Genomic DNA, 22957 nt, shown 5'->3' with positions numbered 1-22957 from the left:
CTTTGAAAAAAAAAAAAAAAAAAAAAAAGTAAGTTGCTGAAGTACATCCGACATATCATCCAATTCTGAACATTGTTAGGATATAATCAGTAAAAGCGCATATGTTTGCTTTTATATAGCATCTTAAAATCTTCTTGTGTGCTATTAACAATTTGATAGGCATTTCTTGTCTAAGCGTAAACACTTAAATGAATGAACTGATGTTTTTTATCTGTCTTATTATTGTACCTGAACAGAAAGAAGTGTGCATTAGCTCAATATCGATCCCCAACATTTAAATGCTTATAGATTAATGCATCAATAATAACAGTCCAATATTATGACTGTAAATGGACTGCACTGAGTTTATATAGTGCTTTTATCCAAAGTACCTGAAAATTTGCCTTTCGCTCTCCAATTCTCTAACTCTCACTCAAACACACACACACTCACACACACACACACACACACTCACACACACACACACACACACACACACACACACACACACACACACACACACACACACACACACACACACACACACACACGTGCACGCCAATGGCAGTAAGCTAACATACAAGGCAAAGGCCCAAGCAATTTGGAGTTGTTTCATGCTCAAGGGCACTCAGATGCGTGGATAGCAAGAGCTATCACCAATCCTGTGGACAGTAAACCCATATATGATGAATAACAATATAACACTGAATGGGGTCATTTTGTTTAAAGAGTACTTTCACTTTTGATACTTCAAGTACATTTTTGCTGACATTACTACTAAACTTTTACATCAGTAAAATTAAAAATGAGTTTTACTTGTAGTGGGATATTATTACGTCGTGGTATTGCTACTTTTATTCAAGTAAACGATCTGAGTACTTCTTCCACCTCTGATCAGCGGAGGGGTTTCTCCAGTGTTGGTGTCTTACCGTTTCAATCTAGAGGGACAGGTATTCACCAAAAACCCTTTATGCGGCTACAGCACCTCCGAGGACCTCCATGTATTATCGGAAAGATAAAAACTAAAACACCAAAGTGCATTATCTTTATTTGATGTACTGTGAAGTGCTGCCCAGGTGGCACAAAATGGCAGCAGAACAATGAACATACAACATAAAGCTCCTTTTCACTAACAACAAACGGGCCTTTATCTCGATTTGGGCTATTCTGCCAGCACACGAATAGGAATGCCTGCAAATGATAAATGGTTAACATTTAAAAATAGATGAAGCAGTCCAGTTTAGTCTCTCTCTCTCTCCCTCATTCACCCCAAATCCCCTGTGCTCGTATTAGACGCCACCACTTGAGAAGCAGCCGACTGTTGAAGGCCATCAGTGAAAACCCCTAACTCTGATCCAAGAGGACTGAACTGTCAACCCCTGAGATTAACTTTCCAACATGCTACCAAGAAAGGAGACGGTGAACAGCAGGAAGTGCTACAAAATGCATTAACATTCAGAACTCAAAACTGGATAAGAAACAAAAATAATCAATAACCAAATGTTACTATAATATTTTTTAATATTTTAACTACTAATGTTTTTAACCTCCATCATATTTCTATTCAGTGTACAAATATCAAACATAAAATTATGATATGTTCCTTTATATTATATCTTTGTGTACAATAGGATTTCTTCTTCATGATGACACTAGTATAATCAACATGAATTTCAAACTATTTTCAAAAACCCCAAACATCCTGTGTTTTCAGCTTCGATTTATCAAAGCCAGCTACTGCAGGTTTCCCACTGCTGTAAATTTTATGCTGCTTTGCACTCGAGTCACATGTCTCTGACACCAAACCAGGCCAAGTCCAGGGCTGGGCAGTGATTATCTGCTGTGCTGTGGTGGTTGTTCAACGGTGCAGCAGACACTAAAGATCCTTTTTCATATGGGGTCTGTTGCTGTGACTCCGCTATCGCAGCAGGCAGGTTCTTAGCCTGAGCTTGTTGGACACGTCAACTCAAAGCCTCAGATCTCCAGGTTTATGTCTCCCTCTAGGGGCTCCGTTGCAACTGATATTCATTCTGCCTCTCTCCCCATAAGCCTGAACTCCTTATCCTAATTGCAGAGGGACCGCTTGTGGTGGGTGACCCTCCACAACGATGCTGTATCATCTTTGGCTTTTGCAAAAGTTTAGTTTCAGGTTCCTTAAAGTCTGAAAGCAGCAAGTCTCACATACAGTAGATGTGAGAGCACCTACTTTGCAGTACATACAGGTTCATGCTGAGTACAGTATGTGTGTGTGTGTGTGTGTGTGTGTGTGTGTGTGTGTGTGTGTGTGTGTGTGTGTGTGTGTGTCAAAGCCTTATGCCCAGTGAACCTGAGCTCCTGCCTTCGAGTGCCGTTTGGCCTCCATAATGGAAAAGGCCGCTTGCTCCTCGCTTATCTCCTTCAGCCTCTTCTCTTCCAGAAATGACACCAGAGAGTCCCTCATGTCCACCACCTCGATCATCTGTTGAAGGACTCGATCTTCTTCTGCCTGCTGCTCCTGTGTCTTCTCTGCCAGACAAACGCAAACGCAAACTTTAAAAACAGCTATAATCAATATATTTACAGTAACAAGGCATCAATGACGATGTGAAAATGAATATGACAATACGAAAGGGCTCACTGCATCGCCTGAATCTGTAGCTCCCCTCAGCTTTGCTGGGCTTCAGAGATTCAGCTGATTCATTCTATCTGTCTGGCCTGCACCTTTACTCTTCTGGTTCACTCTCACTGATCTCATGGTGTCATTTTTAGCTAAAAAGCTCTAAAAACCCCCTGTCCACCACCTGCTCAGCACCAAACAGCAGACAGACACAGCTGGCGACAAGCCGGTGACCATGGTTGAGCATTTAGCGGACAAAGAGCCAGGTATTTCCCCCAGGAGGTGGTGGAGACCAAAAAAGGAGCTAAAACAGTGAGCACTGGACTAATGTTACCAAGGTAACGAGAAACGCGACTCCAACTGAATGCTAATGTTGTTCCACAACTGCAGGACGTGTACAAAAGTAACTGTTTTTCTAACAGCTTCGCCATATTAACTTAAAAAGCTGACGATACGGTATGTCAATGCTGGGTTCACAACTTGTTTCTGCTACCCCAAAGTGGCCAAAATAATCAGTTATTGAAGGTTTGAATTAAAAAATTAAGCCTGACTATAAGACAACCATTTTAACAACAAATGTTTTGGAAAAAAAAGACTTTTTGAAGATATTTGTGTTTACTTGTTACGAATTTATTTCCTCCGTGGCAGCAAAAGCCCTTAAAAGAAGCGTTCAGGAACTCCTGTGGGTTAAACGGGGCCTCCTGCACATTTTAAAGGATAGGTAAACACGTCCATAGTAACACAATACTCATAAACTGTACCCATATGTACACTGGTGTTCACTTTAATAGTTCCTCCTGGCTGCAAAGAGATCAACAAATTTGCAAAAAATACACTTCAGGGTTTAGCCAAAGCTAATATTAAAGAGTTAAACAAATGAAGTAATTTATTTTTGTTTGAACATAATACCCCGTTTTTGTTACTGTCGCCTGCGCGGCAGTTTGGCACAGTAACACCATCCGTGGAGTCACAATGCGGGAGTTTGGTACTGGAAATGTTTTGTTTTTGAGGAGTGAGACACCCCCATTGAAATCACTTTAGATAGGGGTCTTTTTGCAGCCAGTTTGGAGGAAAGGAACAATTACAACGACCAACAATGCTTTCAATATACACACCGGCATGTGAGTGCTGTTTTAAGACAGACTTGAATAAATGTGAACCTGTCCTTTAAAGGATGCACAACTCTAATAGACTCACTGTGAATGGACTCGAAGAAACTCGCCAGCCTCGCAACATTTTAGGCTACGAACAACCCATAACGCAACACTCTCTGTAGGAGCCAATGTTATACCGGTACCTGCTACATTCAAAGATAATATCTGATGTTGGGGATAAGTAATTGTCTGGTCCTTGAATACAATTTCAACCGCCACTCAAATGTAAATTCCAATTCAGTTGGGTTGCTCTGTTTAACTGCGCGAAAAATCAATAAGCCTGTTCAAGAAACTTCAACAACAAAAGGTTTTCACGCGTGCACACCAGAGTACACACCATTCAGCTCCATGTATTTCCTGAGCTCCAACTCCAACAGGCTCTGCTTGTCTTCCAGTTCCAGCTGTCGAGACCTGGGAGAAAAACAAACAAACATCAGCTGAGTCATGTCAACATTTCATGTTGCTTTAGCTGCAGGTTTTTAAACAAGGCCATATGACAAACAGAGTCCGACTGTAAGGCAGAGGATTGGTTGCTACCACGGTGAGAACACAGAACAGTTCTTTGAGGTGGAAGTCTGATGTTATTGGCTACTGCGTCACTTCAACAATGGACAAAAGCCGTGTTGTATCCCAGGTGTGACTACACAGGGTTTTACTGCGCATCAGTGTTTGAGTTTACGTGCGAGTCGATAAAAATGTGCACACTCACGCCACCATGAGGTCAGACTCCTCAGAAACCAATGCGTTCTTCTCGTGGACGAGTTGGATCCACTGCTCAATCATATCAGGAGAACTGCTGCTGCCTGGAATTGGAAAAATGCAGTGTTTGGGTATCTGTGTGCGATGGTATATTTGTGTGTAAAGTTTAAAAAAAAAAGAAAATGTGGATATCGTGTTATGGAACAAGAAGCTAAGAGCTGCGTGTGACATAACATCCACGTGAGAGTGTGTGTCTGAACAGAAACGGGGGGCCCTTAAGATAACATGCATCTCTAAAGCACCGTAAATTCAGCTGACTTACAAAATTCAAAGTTGACCATTTTAACCCCATTAACACACATAAACGCGATTAAAATTTTTAGCACAGCATTTCTAGTACTCATTATAGTCAGTTTTTAGGGAAAGACCTGGTGTTTATTGGCTAAATTATTTGCAAAGCAGCCAATAAAATCGATTTTCTCTTGATTCTCTATTACCATTAGAGAGATGTCCTCATTTACCACAAACTACATTAGTTAGCATCTTCTGGCACACACTACATGTGATTGCATGGGAGAAACATAAGGGAGTTTTTCATCAAAAAAGAGGCAAAAGAATGAGCCTTCATTATATCAGGAATTAAAAACCATGGGTTTGCTGTTAACATTTGGTTCTTACCAGCTTCTCCTCGCAGAGTTCGCTCCAGAACTATACCTTTCTCCTCCAACTCCTTGAAAGTCACCTCAATCTCCTCCAGTCTTCTCTGGATGGACTTTAACCCACAAAAACAACAAAGCATTAAAAAAAGCACCGCGGAAAACTCTGACCAACATACTTAAAGTTATAATCCATACAATTTTTGTGATTTTTTGATACTAATCCTGGTCTGCGTTTGTTCTGCAGTAGCAGGAGCTTTCAGTGTTAGCGGCGGAGTCTCCCATTCCCACACAGGATTAAAATTGCCTTCACACGCATGAGGGGTTAACAGATTACGATGCGGCATGTAATCCAGCATTACTGTTCGTACATTTTTATTACCGTTCACTCTCTATACACTATATCAGAGCTGTATGCGTAAGTTACTGCTAATGCAAACTGAACATTTCCTACCACCGCTGCTTCACATGAAAGGCATTCAACCAGTGAAACGCAAAAGGGCTTTTACTGTGACGCAGCACTGTGACAGACGCACTGTATTTCTCACAGCGATTGTTGATCACAAATGTGTCTACGAAACAAGACATTCGGGGCAGTTCTTGACAGTGGATCAGTGTTAAACATTGCCAGGAGTAATGGGACGAGAAGGAGCAGCCACAGTGGGCTGACAGGCTGCAACACATCCAACCCCTCAGCAAGGTACCAAGCTCCTTTTACTGTGACCTGTGGCTGTTGTGTGGGAAAGTACTCTTGCAATGAGCAGCATGAAGTCCGACCATGCTCGTTCATGGCCTGATGGAAAAAGACTGATTACTGATCGACTTCTTTATTAAAACAACTCGAGTTTGTTTGTTCGTGCTGTAAACTGATACACCAGTTGCTCTACTGTCGTATTTCTGACAAACTAGCTGCGAAGGGAGTGTCTTCTTCCACCAGACTGCTAGGGCCTGAAGTGTTTGACCAAACTTGTCTTTACCACGGTAACCTCAGGTGCCGCCAAAAATCCACGAGGGCTGTTCATTAGGATCATAACTTTAAAATACAACAAATATTCTGCAAACAGAAGAAACTGCAACATTTAACCTTAATGTGCTCACAAATTTAAGATTTAATGAAAATCTTATATTTATATTCAAGTTTATCGCTTCACTGAGTGAAGTTGGAGAAGACAGTGACAACCAAAACATGGACAATGTAATTCTGTGAGAGAGAAACTGACCTGTGCATGGCGCAACCGCTGTAATTCACTCATCTTGGCTCGTCGCTCCAGCGTCCTCATCTTCATCAACTCCAGCTTCTCAGCCTCAGCGGGGTCTGACGGCACTGTCTGAAACTAGAGGCAATGTGTCACCATTGGGAGTGTAATGCAGGTAAAGATGTAGCGGCTCTGTTGTGTAAAATGAAAACATCAGATCCATTCCTCTCCTTACTTTCTCATCATATAAGTCAATGTCATCTCTTTCAAACGTTTCATCGTCTTCGTCGTCGTCGTCGTCATCATCTCCATCAGCACCCTCTTCTGAGGCACTGTGAACATGTCTGAACGTTGTTTCTGTGGTTTAAAATGCAACAGAAGAAGTGTCACACTAAAGCCATACGGACTCAAAAACACCAGGGCAAACGTTTTTTTCGCCCCCCGCAGATCAACGAGGAGATGAGTCCTCGACTTACCCACTCTCCCTGTATGATCAATGTGGACACTGAGCCGGGTGTCTCTGTTGATCCTCGGGGAAGAAAGATTCCAGGGGGAAAACTTGGATCGTACTCTGGTCTGCCCGCTTGGCATCTCTTTTCTCCTGAAGCAGCGTCGATTCCTCTTCTCCCGGATGTGACCAGCGGTGCTGCCGCTCCAGTAGCCCTCCTCTTCTTGCCCATCCAGGCCCTCTGGTTTAGGAGGGCTTGGACCTCCTGCTGTTGCTGAGGAGGAGGAGCAGGATGAGGATCCCCCATGGGTCTCAGAGTCCGAGTCAACACTGAAACTTTGAAGATTCACCAGTTGGCTCTTCTCCTTGTCGGTCAGCTGAAGCTTCCGCAGCGACTGCTTAGGACGGGAGTCTGGTGCTGCCTTAGAAATCTCTCTCGAAGAGGTTGGGGAAGAATGATTTTCTGGAGTTGAGGGGTTAAAAAGGTGGATTGTGCGAGGTTTTACTATTGGAGGGGAGAGCTGCGGGCTGGGTGTGGTCTGCCGAGAGAAGCGGGGCATGGGGACAGGGTAGGGCGGCGAGGGAGGGAGCTCCTCTAACTCCGCCCCAGTGGGAGCTGCTACCTTGGTTTTAGATGGAGGATGTGCGGGAGTTTTTGGCTTATGTGGTTCTTGGGGCTCTTCTTTGGATTCAAGTATATGCTGGTCCTGTCCTTCAGGGCTACATGACTTTGTGTGAGAAGAGGGACCACTGTCCAAAGTGTGTTCATACTCCTCGTCCGATGGAGACGGTGTATAATCCTCACTGGAAAGCCCATTGTCTTCATTTGTCCCCTTGCGGATTTCTTTAATATCCTGAATAGAGAAATTAGCAGAAAAATTGAAAAGGCAAGGAAAAAACAACAAATCACTGTTTAATATGAACTCATCTACAGACTACACATGCGTTTTGAAGCAATCATCCCCATCAGTGGTTCGCAACTGCTGCGACAGAAGATTGTGTAACGCGAGCATTATGAAACGCACGGGCTCAACATGGAGTCGGGAGTCGTCGGCAGAGAGCAACAGAAGGTTTGCATCTGTTCTGTTCAGTGACCCACCTTACAAGATGTTTCAGCCCCGTTTCCCAGCTCCAGCTCTTCAGCGTGCAGCTCACAGTAAAATCTCCCTGAGGGCACATCACAGGCGAAAACAACAAAGAGAAGCGAAAAGTCAGAGACAAGTGAATCTTGATGCGCTAAGGAAGAAAAAACCCTGCCGTTTTCTTAAATGATTAATCTCCTTTCAGTTTAAGGGGGAAGCCCATTTTTAAAGGATCTGAAGTTTAAATTATTAATCGCACAAATAAATAAATAAATAAGTGGTGCGTCACTAATTGCAGCAAAACCTTATCTTGGCTTTAAGAGAACACATATATCACAGGTATGATAGCAGAAATGCACGTGCTTCGTGCTCAACAATGCAGCATCGAGTGTTTCAATCGGGGCCTGCTAGCTTAGCAAACAAAAGGATAAGAAAAGACCTGAAATCACACCAAACGCAGACAACTTAATGAATGGCTGTTTGTGTGTCCCATTACTGAATGCATATGAGAGTTTCCTCATCATTTTCTGACATATGAGGCACAAAGACAGTACTCACCTGTAGTCTGGTCAAAGGTGTATCCCCCCAGTCTGAGTGTGATGCTGCACCGGTGGCAGGTGAAGCAGCTCCGGTGGAAGAACTTGCCCTCGGCACTGATGCGCTCCAGCACGTAGACCCTCTGACCGCAAAAGTAACACGCGTCACTGTTGGTCAACGACGCACCGGTGCCAGGTTCGCGCTCAGGCTCACGAGCGGGAGCAGGAGCGGGCGTGGGACCGAGCGGGGGGGACACAGGATGCACCACCGTCTGAGGGACCAGGTCATAAAGCAGAATTATACAAAGCATAACAACGTCAGCAAAATAAGATGAGAAGAATGAGTAGAGAGAGCACCCAAAGCTGAATCTGATTAGCCAAACACAACTCACACTGTCTCCCATCCTCGTCTCTCTTTCTCTTGCTCGTTTCTCTGCCACCAGCTTTTCCTGCAGAGGAAATCATGAAAACTATTAACTATCATATGACCTGATTATGTCGATTATGTCACAAACAAACACAATAAGACCATTTCAATGACTACTCTAGAAAGCTGTCTAACATTTTTGCCCTGAAAGGGAGAAATAACAGACAAGACAGACATGTGAGTCACCAAAAGAACAAGAACACGGACTGAAGGCCCAGACGTGAACTTCTGCCAACAAGCCATCGTGTTTGAAAATATCATTATCAAACATTTCACCGTGCTGTGTAAACAGTGAACTCCAGTCACAGTGGGCGTACCTTGCGCCTTTGCAGAGAGTTGTGCTTCAGTTTGTTTAGGAATAAGACGGCTGACTGTGTCTGGGAGAGAGTCAGAGGCTTGGACGATGGCAGGAAGCCTCCGTGGTCTGCAGCCAGTAGAAAATGAAAGAAAGAAAAATGTCACACACACACACACACACACACACCAAATTCTGTTTTCCTAACATTACACTAGGTAGAAAACCTAAAGACATCTGGCTGTTATCGTTGGCCTGCCTGCAGCTTTGCACACGGCTACTTATTGTACCTTTTTTAATATCTACTAGGTATATTCTTTTATGTTGGATAAATAAAAGAATATACTTGTGTTTTCTGTAGCATCAAAGCAGCAGAATTTAACTTGTCAATCCACCTAAAAACTCTTCAGCTCCTGCTCTGACTACCACTCCCACTCTTTCATCATTCAGATAAGGTTACCAGAGAATGACAGCTCCCTCCTGCCTGCAAATCAGTCAGCGCATCCCAAGCAGAGCCGCCCCGCATCACAGACACGGAGAGCGTATATCACACCCACCTCAGCCCATTCGGTGCCTCCAAACGCTGGGCTCACATTCACGCTGCACAAACTCCTCATGCTACAAAGACTGTAAAAATACCTCTGCTACAAGCAGCCGGGAGAAAATCCTGGTTCGGTGCAGGAACGGTGGACCCCCCCCCCAAAGAGACGCTAGTCCCATCAGAGCCGGATAAGCCTGCTCCTCACCGTGCCTGTTCGCTCTGTCCCCTGCTGGGCTGGTTCAGTGCAGGAGAGCAGCTCGACCAGTAGAGGCTGGCTCCGAACACAGCACCAGCCACTTAAGCACAATGCATTCTGGGTAACATGCTCTTAAAGGGACAGCGGCGATTTGATCACTTCTCCACACCAAACACTTTTCAGTGGGAGGACTGCTGAACCTTTTAAGGTGATGCTAATGCTGTGCAGTGTCTAAGCAACCGAGTTATGTAAAACTGATGCTGCTGTGGCTAAAGGCTATCTTCAGAATTATATCAGAACATAAATAGCATTAAAATGACATAATGAAAACAATAACTCTGGTGAACTGTATTCTGCTTTTTTGGCTTTTCAATTTTGCCTTTTTAGCCAAGCAGGTAACACGTACCCAAACTTTTACCTTTTGCTGGCACAGTGAAGGCGTTTTGGACCTGGGTGAGGTAAAGAACCATGGATAACTTGTCTATCTGACCACTGTTGGCTAAGTCACTGGCAGACATGACCGGCGGGATGCCCAGCTCCTTCTCCAAGATGCTGAAGGCTAGCTGGTTGTTGTGGACGGCACTGGACTCATCCAGGGACAACATGTCACTGTGGAGGAGTTAGAGAACAGGGATTGTTCTACAGTATTAAATATAGAAGGTCTTTTCACAGTAAACATGGTCATGGTTATTACTGTCTGGTTAACTCTGGATTTTATTAGCTAAAACGAGCAAAATGTAAATACCCGATGCAAATTTCTTTCCAAGAACTGGGTCAAATTAACACCATTAAACCACCACATAATTACACAGCATCCTGTCTCATCGGTGGTGTCGTCAGGTGAAAAACCAAGCAGGCCAAGCCAGCGCGGCGACTCACATGAGCTGAGGCCTGAAGTGGTGGATCAGTGCACACAGAGCCAGCCCGGACCTCCAGGACTGGGCAAAATCTTTCACATTCACATTCACATAACCTGCAGTGTGATTCTGGCACCATTTCAACAACTCCTCAGAGCCACTGCCTGAATCTGAGATGACAAACACAGACAGACAATCTGTCAGACAGTTCTTTACATCCTTTATGTGATTTCGCTGTCATAAAAACATCCATGTTTGATATGTAAATATGGTGCAAACAATTTTTTTTATGACGTGTTAACTGTTGGCCAGAAAGTGCTTTGCACTTTACTCGAGACAGCGGAACCCAAGTATCCACCACACGGGTCTGACTGTGTGGTGGTTACTGAATGAAGACCAGCTGACCTTGACGCATGTGAGAACACTTGTCCTTCTGCTTCTTGCTCGACGGGCGGGATGTGTCAACGTCGTACAGGTGCTGCACCTAAATGAAGTGACAGGTAGATTAGTTGGATATATTCAGAGATCACAAACTAAATTAATAAACCCGTTACCAGCTAACAGATTTCACTAAACAGCAGGAAATCAGCATAAATCACATTTATTGCAATCAACAATTGTTATACTGTCAAGGCCAAGAACTGATAAATATTGGTTGTTTTATTTGGCTGTCAACAAATATATAAACACACCCACTACTAAATGAAGTAGCTAGGGAACAGTTTCAGGTAAAACTCTGACCAATATTTATCTCCTTACAACAGAATGGAAGGTCTAGTTTGTTAACACTGCTTCAGTTTATGAGACCGTGTCTACGAGACTGTTATCTGCACCTTCGTGATGATTAAAAAGGGCTCCGATTCAAATCTCTGTTGAGTAAATAAAGGATAACGGTCCTGACCTGGTTGGTGTGGATGGATGAGAGGTTGACCCTCTGGTACCGTGTTTTTGGGTCGATGCTGTAACCGGCGTAGTTTTTGCTGGTGTTTTCTGGTGTGGTCTGGGACAGGAGCTGGTAGATACTTTCTCTGTGCATTTGTGAATGAATGAAAGAAGAGTAATTAAGAGCCAGGCGCAGCGCAACACACGGAAACACAAGAGATGCACTGAAATGTGAAGAAAAACAACAACAACAACAACAACAACAAAAAAACAAACTGAAAAGTAAACTAACACTAGTAAGGAAAGTGTGCGATGATATAATGAGCTGAGCTCTGAGATTACTCAGCAACTCACATCACACTAGATGAACGGAAACAGAAGTGGAATAATTTCTTTGACATTGGCGTCTACAGGCCTCTTTCTTTGAACTTCGTGAAAAATGACCATCGTTTACGTGGCTGAAAATACAAAGGGAGGTTCTCAACAGTTTACTCTGTATGCTCCTCAGGTCTCCCCTAACAGATCTGTCTCATCAAGTGTTTTATTATTGTCAAGTAAATATCAAAAGCTCAAAATTGGCATCGTGGGTAGAACGTGACTTTTTTTTTCCAAACACCAGAAGCCTCATTGTTTTATTCTTGTCACATCAAGGTATCATGTTGAAATAATTTTACCAGCTATGCAATTAAAACAACTATCCATCATATTAATTATCTCGGGATGGGAGGTGTTGCTGACGAGGAGATCCACAGGCATACTGATTAATTTTGGCACTTTCTTTCAAGGCCATCGATAAAAAAAAGATCTAAATGTCTAAATCCTTACTTTAGTTTAACTTAAATCAAATATTATACTAATAGTAGAACCTCTGGTTTTCACTGTATAGGAAACTGACGGTAACACTTTCGCTTTTTTGAAAAGTGCACCATTTTATTGAGTTATGGCGCAGGTGGTGAGAGATAATGGAGACAGTGAAGGAAGAGGAAACAGCTACATCATGAAACCTAGTGTGTTTCTCATGATCTTGCTCCAATGCCGAAAAGATGAAATTTGATTGTCTGTATTGTCCGGTGCTCAGTAGTCGTACGACGCTTGCTCACCGCTCAGCCAGAACCTTGAGATGTGGGACCCCCATGCCCCAGCTTCTCACCATCCACGCTGTGTCAAAAGCAGCTAGAAACCCACGGGCTATGCCGGTTCCCAGAGGCCAGAAAGGCTGCAGAAAACAGTGCGTTAAGATAATCTCACAATGAAGTGGAGCGGACACATGTCATACAGTGAGTCAATATCACACTAGGATGCATGTCACTTATTAAAACGTATAGGACTGAAAAAGAAACAGCTGCGTGGCATCAGCTTTATGTAAACAGGGCTAGAAGTCTACAGCCATGCTAGCACAGCGGAGCTATGAGCTGAATGCAACCACCAGACTGTTAACTTGTTCACAACAATGATAATGTTTAGCCGGTATAACGTTTTCCATGTTCACCGTCGTAGTTTAGTGTGTTAGCATGCTAACAGCGCTAAACGAAGCGCAACTCAGGCTGATGGGAACGTCATTAGTTAGTGTCATTAGCGCAGGTATGTAGTCATCGGCTAAAGTATTGCACAAATTAATATTTAGACCGAATGATGTTGCAATTTAAAAAAAAAAACAGTAGGAGGATCACGAAGTCCGTAGGATGCGTTAATGTACAATGTTTTGTGCCAATTCTTCTTGCAGATGCTGGGATATTTTACTGGATAGACGAAAAAGTTGACCTGCTGGTTGCACTACATGAAAAGACGGAGAACCGTTAGAAGGCAAGTTTTTCGATTCATCTCCTCTCGGCACCAGGAAAATCTGTAGTAAATTTCACGGCACCCCATCCAGTAAATGTTGAGATATTTCAACTGAACCGAAGCGGCGGACTAGACGAAGAGCGTTGTCCCCTACCTCCACCAGACAATCTCCCACAAGACCCATCAACAATGACTTCCCCCTCCTCTCCCTGACAAGTGAGGCATTCTCAGCACGATGCATGCAGGTGAAGTCGAACATGGCCACGTCTGGCTGGCCACCGGGGTTCTGAGCAAACTGGAGGTCAGGCAGTTTGCCGCCTGTGGAGAAGTAGGCAGCGTCATGGGCATAGTGGCACAAAGCCTCGCGATCCACATTCGCCGGAGCCAGTAGCTCCACTGCATCGCTGTAGTCCTGTAGAGACAGAGGGAGAGGTGCTATCTGATGAGTCATGGCGCCTTTGCTGACGCTGAGTGACTTGTCTTATACTTGGTTTGTTGCACTGAGAAAGAGGAGATGACTGACAGTTTCTCTCTTCACACTGGAGCACCTGCATTGCTGTGTCATCCACCAAGTTCGTTTCTTTTTCGGTGCTGGCCATGGATGCAGCTGGTGCCAGCGAGAATCTTTTTCCTTGGTAATGGACGTGTTCCTCTCACCTGCTTAATGACCCCCTTCTTCAGCAAGCTCTTCTTCTTGGCAGTCATGACAAAGTAGTGGGTGTCGTCTTTATAGTAGACAATATTCTCCAAATCAATACCTGGAACGGAAAAAATGGAGAGAGAGCATGGTGGGCATACAGAGAGAGAGACCAGTGTAGGAGAGTGGGAGAAAAAGGGAAAGCTAGAAAGCTGACAGTAAGGACGTTTCTTCTATATTATTAGCTTGTTTGCTTAAACCTTTCCAACAGTTTTACTGGTTTTAGGATGGGGGAGTAGATGGGTGCACACAGGGAGGTCAGACTGAGAGAAAAAAAAGTCGTTTCAATGGGTGTGAACAGGGTTATAAAGGAGAGCAATAATTCCTGTAAAGTTGTAAAGCTAAAAGTGAACGTGCAGTAGGTGCACAGACAGAGAGGAAGGGTGGATAATCAGTTGGTGCTGTCACAGGAAATTAATCGAGGACTGAAACACAGATAGAGAACAATACTGCTTTTTTTTTTTGACTTTCACACTGAACCCAACCTACAGTGTGAATTCTTTTCCTGCCTTGAGGGTTGTTTTCGGCAAGGCACAACGGGAGGAGAATAAAATGCAAATAAAAGCGCTCGTATTCCTGTTAGAATTGTTATGGTTTCAGTGACTTTATTTCATCATTCATGTTTTCAACTACTGGAAGCAGTGGTATAAAAAAAAAAAAAAAAGTTCATCTGAAGCAACTGATTTCCTCACTTCTTGCTTCATTTTTTAAACAGTCATCTGAAATACAGCAGACAGCTGCTTCGCTGCAGATCAACTTGTCCTCTTCCATCCGGATAAACATGACTGTAGGTGTGATATGGATTTCCTACCCGTCTCAGTGAGCAGCTCTTGGAAGAACTTCTGGTTGTAGATGCGAGCCACTCCGCTGATCTCCGCTACTTCGGCCTCAGCAGCCGTGTTTCTGTTAACGAAGTTGGCTGTAATGCCGATAGCCAGCTTGCCCCTCAGCTCCTTATGCTTAAACCCTGGGAGTTTTGGAAAGGTGAAAAGGGAGAGACCGGGCTGAGGAAGGCTCACTTATGGGACAAGACTGCCAGAGCAAGTCTGTGTTCTGTGACTATGTGTAACGGCCAGGTCTTGCAAAATGTGTAACTGCAGCTGACTGTGTCCCCAACTTCGACAGTGGAAACGTGCGTGTGTGTTTGTCTCACCGTCAGGGACAAACCTGCCTCCTCCAGCAGAGATGAAAACATCAAACTGGAAGTTCGCAGCAGGATGAGACCCAGGCTGCAGCTTGGCCGTCCAGCCTGTCAGAGACACATCCACAGATTTCATAATAACCGCAATGCTGGTTCATAAATATTGCTGGTTCATACAAACGACAACTGATGATGAAATACTGAGCAAAACTAAGTGCGGAGTGTGATCGCTGGCGGGAAAATGTAAGTACCGGTTTCTCCTGAGGGCTCGATCAGGCCTTGGAACTCCACTCCAGTGTGCACCTCTACCCCGAGGAGAAGTGACACTTTCAATAAAACCAACTGCAGCTGACGAATGCCTGAAAACACACACGTGTATTTCAGTGGATGTATGTGCGAGACAACCAAGACACGAGATGTGCAGTCAGTCACGTCAACAGAAAGGGCTGCGACTAAGATTATTTCCATTATTGATTCACCGACACTTTACTTTAAGTCTCCCTATTTAGCGCTGATTAGCAGAATATGAACTTTTGTTTTACATGGCGTTTACAGCACACTGTCACGTAGCTGCAATGTATTTGTCAACAACTCCTCCGGTGGACGACCCCATCAGTGGAGGCGGGTGTATAAACAGACAATGAATGACATAATAGCAAAACACAATTATAATAATATCATGGGACAGGAGAGGTTCTAATTGTTGATAATAGTTTGCCTTAATATCAGCTTCTAACTACATTACTGTGTGTTCTAAACATTTATTAAATGTTTATATAATTCAATAAATTCTAAATAGGGAGACTTGCAGTACAAGTGTTACCTAAATTGGCAGAAAATAGAGAATAATGCCCATCGCAATTTCCCAGAGCCCAACGTGATGTCTTCGATTCGACTGTAGTCCGAAACTCAAAAGATATTAAATTCACAGAAGCCATTTTCCTTGATAATAAACTATTAATTGGTCAATAAAAATGTTGTTGATTCTGGTCATGCCCAAGGTTAAGTAATGTTTGGAGGGATGTGACTGGTGCCCTCACAGAAGTGTTTCACCATGATACTCTCAGCCCTTGTGTAATTACAGAAGGCTTTGTTACAAATCCTACTAGGGGCCATTGGGTGCATCACAATTAGTTGGCTGAAACCTGAGTCTCCCTCATTAAAACCTAGGGTTTTCAAAACGTATGGAAACTCTACGAGATGGAGCAGATCAAACATGCGCTAAAGGCTCCAAATGCCCAAATTCAAAAAGAGGTGGGGTCCTGTAATGGCCCTGTTGATGCAATAATTAATTATTCAATCCATTTCACACTCTCTCAAACTGTTTTACATGCCATATATATCTCACTCTCTACTAACTGACTGACCCTACAACTTTTGTAGAAAAGTTGCAGATACATTTCCTGCTGATCAACTAACGGATTAATCAACTAATCATTTCACCGATGAGCGCCGACTGACAGTAAAGGGCAGTCGCTCAGTCACTCACTGATGTGATCCAGAGAGCCGGTGCAGAATTTGCCGTAGAACTTCTTGGCTCCGAGTCCGCGGAGGTCGTAGATGGTGAAGGGCCACAGGTGGAGAACATTGTTCCTGGTGAATGCCTCCCTCTTCTCCAACACCACCACATGAGCCCCCAGCAGGGACAGTTCGATGGCCGTTCTCAGCCCACATGGCCCAGCACCCAGCACAAGACACTGAGGGAGGAGGAGGAAGAGGAGATTTGAGACACGGCCAGCACGGATGATGTGATGCCAGTCGAAGGACGAGGAATTCTAGTACAACAAAATGTTTCTATACCCTCCTGTAGGCTGTAGTACCCTCCAAAGGCCTATTGGTATGAATTTAAAAATGCTGGGAAATGAACACTGACAAGGCTGGTCTAAATCTGATCAGCCTCAAATCCCAAAAAGTCTGCATCATGAGCAGATAAAAACTGAATCATAGGCCCTTCGCAGTTAATCATTACAACTGCATCGTAACAAATTATCGTTTGACTCGCCTGAAACCGTAACAAGCGTTTCTAGACTGGATTTGTTGGGGGCCCATATCTGTACCAAAATATTTATTATATTTAGATCCTATTATCTGATTCATCAAATAAGCAAGAGGTATTCAGTGTTTCCCCCAGAATTCAGCAAACCCTCGGGAACAACATTTAGATCATGGGATGAAAAGAAGTCCCCACTGTTCCTTTTTAGAAGCAGCTGGATTTTGTGGTACACGGTCACAGTGAAAACAAACAAACAAACAAACAAACAAATCAATTTTCACAAATAAACAAATTTAAAAAAAAAAAAAAAAAAAAAAAGTAATTTTTCATCTTGGACGCTACAGTGGAGAAAATAATCTTACTCTCTCAGATCCTTTTATATTCAGCTTTTAACGTGGATGAGTCGTCCTTAAACTGCTCAACAATTCCAAAACATCAACATCTAAAATCTCATGACAACTGGGAAAACTCCTGCTGATGAAGATCATGTGATACGATTGAAAATTACAGAACAGCTACTAGAAAGACCTTGTGGCGAGATTATTTTCTCCACTGTTTTAACGTACCTGCGATCAAAGGGTGAGCCTCCTTCATTTTGGCACTGGAACAATACTGTCTCGCTGACATAGCTCAACCAAAGGCTAATGCGCTGTATGTCTAATTATCGTGGAAGTAACACGTACTAGGTCAAATATTTTTAAACTGAAAAGGCAGCAATCAAAAGCCAAAACCTACCTTTCAAAATCCTTTGAATATACATTAAAAAAAAAAAAAGGTAGTGAATCACTTGTTGCCAGTACCTTGTTTTTGGTACAGGCTTTTCCTTGCTGGTAATCTGTGTGAGATGCCCTTTTGTCCAGCTTTGTCCACAAAGCTTTGGCCTTCCAGTAGTTCAGTCTCTCCTTCAACTTGGCATAGAAGGTCCTGAAATCCTTAGGATTGATGTCCAGTTGCCTGCAGAGCTCGGCAAAGTGGTGCTTCACATCCTTACAAGTCCGGGCTTGGACAAAGAGGTCAAACGTAGCATGCGAAGGATTGACGGGGTCCTGGCTCGTCATAGCGGAGGATGATGGGTGGACTGGGTCCTCTAGTCACCGGGTTAGTTCGTAAACTGTGAAAGAGGCGGTTACATCATGTTATTAGAACTTCCCGTCTTGGAATGACTGGGTTGTGGGGCTAGGTTTACCGTAGACGATCAAAGGTTTACAAAGTCCTTGTTGTTCTCGTTGTTTTCATTTATGGAAGTGGTCCAAGTCTTGTATATCTTCTACCCACTGTGCTATGGTAAAGCCCCCTACTCATGCTCTCTAAAATAGAGTCCAGATGATTCAATGTTGAAGACTTCCTGTTACCTGGTTGGCTGAGTCATTACTAACTTCCTCAATCTGTTTTTTTTTTCTTCTTTTTTTTTTTTTTGTGGCATGCCATATCTTGTCCTTTTTATGACCGCTTTGCACTGAGCAGCCCGCCCACAGCCGATGTGTCATTCTCGCTAACTGACTCAGGATGTGTGCCTGTCTACGGTTAGGTAAGACTAGAGAGTTTAGAAGTAAACATATGGTGAGACCCATAGTGAGAATACGCATTTTTCCATTTGTCTGGACTGGAGTGACTGTTGTGTATCACCTCAAACGGAACAAAAAACAAAAACTGCATGCTACCTAGGGCTGGGTGATACGATTGAAATTGATATCCAATTTTAATTAAAAAAAAAAAATCTTACAATATTGATAAGCATAAAAATATGGCAAATGTATGCAGAGACATAAATAATTTTCAAGATAATGTTGAGTGTAATGAATCACCATGTATCATTTTAGACAAAACTAACACAAGTAGGGCCGCAACTGATGACGATGTTCATAAGCGAAGAACCAGCCGGTTACTGCCTCCACTGGGCTACAAAACAACCGAAAAAGTCCCACGTGAGGTCTTCAACTTTGTCCAACCAACAGTCCGGAGCCCAAAGATGTTCAGTTCACTATAAAGACAGACAAGGAAAGGCAGCAGATTCTCACATTTGAGGATGCAGACCCAACAATGAATTGATTACCGACACACAGCTGCAGTTTCGTTTCAAGTCTATCCACTAATTGTTGCAGCTCCAGTTGGAGCGGGAGGTTTTTGTGAACAGTGAGAGCTGAGGAACAATTCACTGCCCAGGCCCCAAATGCTGCCTGTGGTAACGCGGATGCTGCAGATGGTGTCTAAAACATCTTTAGAGAAACGAATATAGGCTTGTTCTACGCACGTATTTACATTAGAAAACGTCTCATTATTAGAAATATTCAGTAACAGACTGTGAGCTCACAACTCACTCTATTTGTCAGCATTTACTTAAGGTCGCACCACAGGCGAAATGATAATCTTTTAAGTCGATATCCTGTAAAATACAAACAGTGCTTCAAGCACCGCTCCCGCTGTATGCATTTACCACATTCTAACACTCCGATGTGCAACACAGTACACTAAGTGTGAAGTGTGTGTGCTAGGGCTGACATTTCCTTTAGAAACACTCATGCATCACTTCCTATTGGCGACACTGACTGTACAACAACCCCCCCCCTGCAGCTAAGTCTGCAGCTTTTTCCCTCCACCTAAGACACAGAGTCTACAATTACTGCCACAAGACCACTGCGAGACTCTGCTGGTGTGTGTGTGTGTGTTTGAACATGATAAGAACTGCATTTAAACTGTTATCTCCAGTTCCTCCCTCACATTTTTTTTAAACCACTGTCTGTATACATTCACTGGGAAAAAAGAAAAAGAAAAAGAAAAATGTCACGATGATGACGCTTTTGAACCAACATGACAACAAGCTTAAAAATCGCTCTTCGCCCCGTTGTATATGGTTCCAATCCCTCGAATTACTACCTGCAATAAATCCAGAGACAAAAACTCTGGAGGTGTTTTTGATAAACCTCCAAATGACACTGACCTAACACACAGTGGCTTCGACGTGGAAGCTATGGCTCAGGTGAACGTAATCCAGCCGTGATGCCGCCAACAGTTTTATAAAAAAAAAAAAAAAAAAAAAATCATTTAAGTCCCACTTTTTTCGGTCCCACGTACCGTTTCCCTCATTCATTGCTCGCTTCAGGAAAAGATGAGCCTCCGGACATGCAGAGTTGCCTTTGGTTGGAAATGAATCATCAAAATGGCCTCAAGGTAAGATTCTCCTCACTGGCTATAAATGGAGCCGGTTGGGGGGGGGACTAATTTTAAAATCAAGCACGAGGAGGCCTGTGAAGACAAGACAACCTGTCAAAACTAAAAATAACTCAGACTCAGATCTTGACACTTTGATCTAATTCTTGAGGAGGCTGCTGTATTCATACTCTGTGCTATATTCGCTGTGCTAAACAGCTTGGAAGATGAACAGCAGCATTACCGAAAAAAAAACAAAAACCCAAAAACATAAAAAGGCACAAACTAGTATTCGATGGTTAAAGTAACGTTCTGGGACACTGCTAGACTTAATTTTAGGACGGTCACGCTGAATCATGTGTCATCCGTGGCAAAGGTAGACAGACACACACACTCAAACACACACGCACGCAAACAGTCATCCTCCCCTGATCATCTGACTTGTGTTAAGCAACCTTAGGGAATTGAGACGAGTTTTAGCAGGAACGTTTGTGGACAGGATCAGACAGAAACAACCAGGGAATGAACGGTTTATTGATCTGACTTTTCCTCGGAGCTGGATTGAGCTGACACACCTTGCTACACACCTGTGTGTGTGTGTCCGTCTGGCAACGCTGTGTGTTGGATAAAAACACTGATCCACGACCTGGCAGGTTTTGGGAGAGGGACACGGGGAGAGACAGAGGGGAGGACGAGGGGTATGAAAGAAAGGAGGAGGCAGAGGAGAAAAGTCACTTCCTGAACTTATCTGGCCCCAACAGACATCCACGGTTTGTGGCGAGACATTAAAACGCGCCCTTTAAAGCGCAAGAGGGCACAATGGCAGGAAGCCGACATTCGCCGGGGGATGACTGGGTACGGGGCGCGAGCCGCTCTCCCCGAGCAGGGCTGTAGCGGCAGCATGTTAGCAAGTGCTAGCGGGCGGGTTTAAAAAAAACAAAAGAAAAGAGGACACGCAAATGCTGTGGGAGCAGACACTGAGCCGCAGAATAAAAACAAACAAAACAAATAAGAAATTCACTCATTTCACGTGTGTCACAGGGGACGTGACCTATACTAAAACAAAAACAAAAAAAAAAGGGCAGAGAGCAGCAACGCATCTGCGGGCTACAAAACCCAGCGACGAACCTCAAAACTTACAAAACACCGAGAGTCAGGACGCACAGCGGGAAAAAAAGAAAAAGAAAGAAAGAAAGAAAAGCCACGACACACAAACTCTCTCCTCACGGGTCAAAGACGAGCAGTGCAGAATCACGAAATCCTACCTGAAGTCACCCGCTTTGAATCAAGCTGGAGGCGCGTTCCGGTGAAACCGTAACCAAGACGTCGTCCCCATGTTTTTTTTCATTTATTTTGTTTGTTTTCCCGTCTTTGTTTACAGGTAAAGACTCGCTCCCGCCGGCTCACCTGCGCCCCGCGCTCGCACCGCACGCGAAAGAGCCTCTTCCGGGACCTTCCGGCGAAGCTGCGCACAGCGCGAGAGCCGGCGCACGTGACGTGCGGGTAGGTGTGCTGTGTCGAGGTAAAGGGCGGTGGGGGGGGGGCTGCCCTGCTCGTGTCGGGCGGGGCGGGGCGGGGCGGGGCGGGGGCAGGGACCAGTACTGACGAGGCTGAGGGACTAACTGGTACATCGGGGAAAAAAAAATATTCAGTAATGATAATGGTAATCATTAAAATGATAATATTAATAATAATCGTTATCATCATCATCATCAAATCGATCAAATCGCGAGGATAACACAGCTTCTTACAAACGAACTGTGCTGAACTCAGCAGTAACGGGCTCCAGGTCTCCGGGAGCCCAAAACACGGCGTTGAGGTACCGGCTCTTTACTGGTTCCTCTGCTCCCGTTCACGCACTTTTTCCGCCACTGCGTTTTTAGCTGACGGCTGCAGCCGCCGGTTACTCCGCAGGTCGAGATTCTGGGCACGAAACCTGTTGTCAGTGTCGAAATTGGACGTGCGTGACTGATCACCGCCGCACCCCCGTGTTAATAGTCACATAATCACTAATCAGACAACATAAAACACTGGCAGGCGCCATTCGGCCGCATAACGAGTGCTTTTATTTTTGATACTTTATGTACACTTTGTTGAAAATATTATTCTTTTGAAAGCTGGACTTTTACTTGTCATGGATTTTTTTTTATTTTATTTTATTCTATTTTTTAAAAGTTGTGGTATTTCTGCTTTTACTTGAGTAAAATATCTGAATACTTACTGACCACCACCACTGCGTTACTCTACAGTATGTGCTGCCTCGTGATTTGCGCAAATGTGATTAGATAATAATTTAATAGTGTATAATCAGAAGGGTAATTAGAGATATAAAAAAAAAGTTTTGTGGGCATAATCAAATAAAATATGCTCATGTGATCATATGGTGAAGTCTCTCGGTACATTTGATCAAACAAAACTAATAAAGGCTTAATTTTAAAAGTTAATATTACAATATTTCTTTGTGGATTTGATCTGCTTGTCCCAGTCTGTTTGTTGCAAGTGACTACAAACACACTAGTGACTTTCCGCTCAATGATACTTCCTTTAATCCTCCATACATACAAGTTCCTGCTTGGATTTAGTTTGGAGTTGTGATGACGGAGCTATAAAATCACATTAAAAAGCACGTCTAGCACAGGTGACGACCTTTGAT

The 22957-nt window shown here is 43.7% G+C and overlaps 1 protein-coding gene across 7 annotated transcripts; it reads right to left on the bottom strand.

Annotated features, from left to right (window-relative positions):
* Positions 1–1029: 1029 nt before the first annotated feature.
* On the bottom strand, positions 1030–21781 carry mical1 (microtubule associated monooxygenase, calponin and LIM domain containing 1). Of its 7 annotated transcripts, none has more exons than XM_040152594.1 (26): positions 21570–21781; positions 20230–20400; positions 18963–19138; positions 17958–18268; positions 16654–16861; positions 15416–15523; positions 15177–15272; positions 14835–14990; positions 13984–14084; positions 13481–13738; positions 12645–12760; positions 11564–11690; positions 11068–11146; positions 10685–10832; positions 10212–10414; positions 9091–9197; positions 8739–8795; positions 8369–8618; positions 7828–7895; positions 6757–7582; positions 6516–6637; positions 6305–6418; positions 5107–5200; positions 4439–4532; positions 4067–4140; positions 1030–2484 (listed from the first exon to the last, which is right to left on the bottom strand). In XM_040152594.1, the coding sequence occupies exons 4-26, from the start codon at positions 18213–18215 to the stop codon at positions 2291–2293; spliced, it is 3858 nt and encodes a 1285-aa protein (XP_040008528.1). In that variant the 5' UTR covers positions 18216–18268; positions 18963–19138; positions 20230–20400; positions 21570–21781; the 3' UTR covers positions 1030–2290. The 7 variants fall into 7 exon arrangements, with proteins under 7 accessions (XP_040008528.1, XP_040008526.1, XP_040008533.1 ...); XM_040152592.1 differs by having other exon boundaries at positions 18989–19138; XM_040152599.1 differs by having other exon boundaries at positions 10224–10414; positions 18989–19138.
* Positions 21782–22957: the final 1176 nt, after the last annotated feature.

This window comes from Xiphias gladius, chromosome 18 (genome assembly GCF_016859285.1).
Source record: "Xiphias gladius isolate SHS-SW01 ecotype Sanya breed wild chromosome 18, ASM1685928v1, whole genome shotgun sequence".
Lineage (NCBI taxonomy): Eukaryota > Metazoa > Chordata > Actinopteri > Istiophoriformes > Xiphiidae > Xiphias > Xiphias gladius.
This window is presented reverse-complemented; position numbering and strand designations above follow the sequence as displayed.

What these genes read in the sequence shown, in the direction of transcription:
- mical1 (XM_040152594.1), bottom strand. Translation starts at nt 18,215, where the DNA reads ATGACGAGCCAGGACCCCGTCAATCCTTCGCATGCTACGTTTGACCTC. An exon ending in CACTTCAGGCCTCAGCTCAT is followed by an intron (nt 10,415 to 10,684) that starts GTGAGTCGCCGC and finishes ACTCCTCCACAG; the next exon opens with TGACATGTTGTCCCTGGATG. An exon ending in GAAATACATGGAGCTGAATG is followed by an intron (nt 2,485 to 4,066) that starts GTGTGTACTCTG and finishes TTTGTCTGGCAG; the next exon opens with AGAAGACACAGGAGCAGCAG.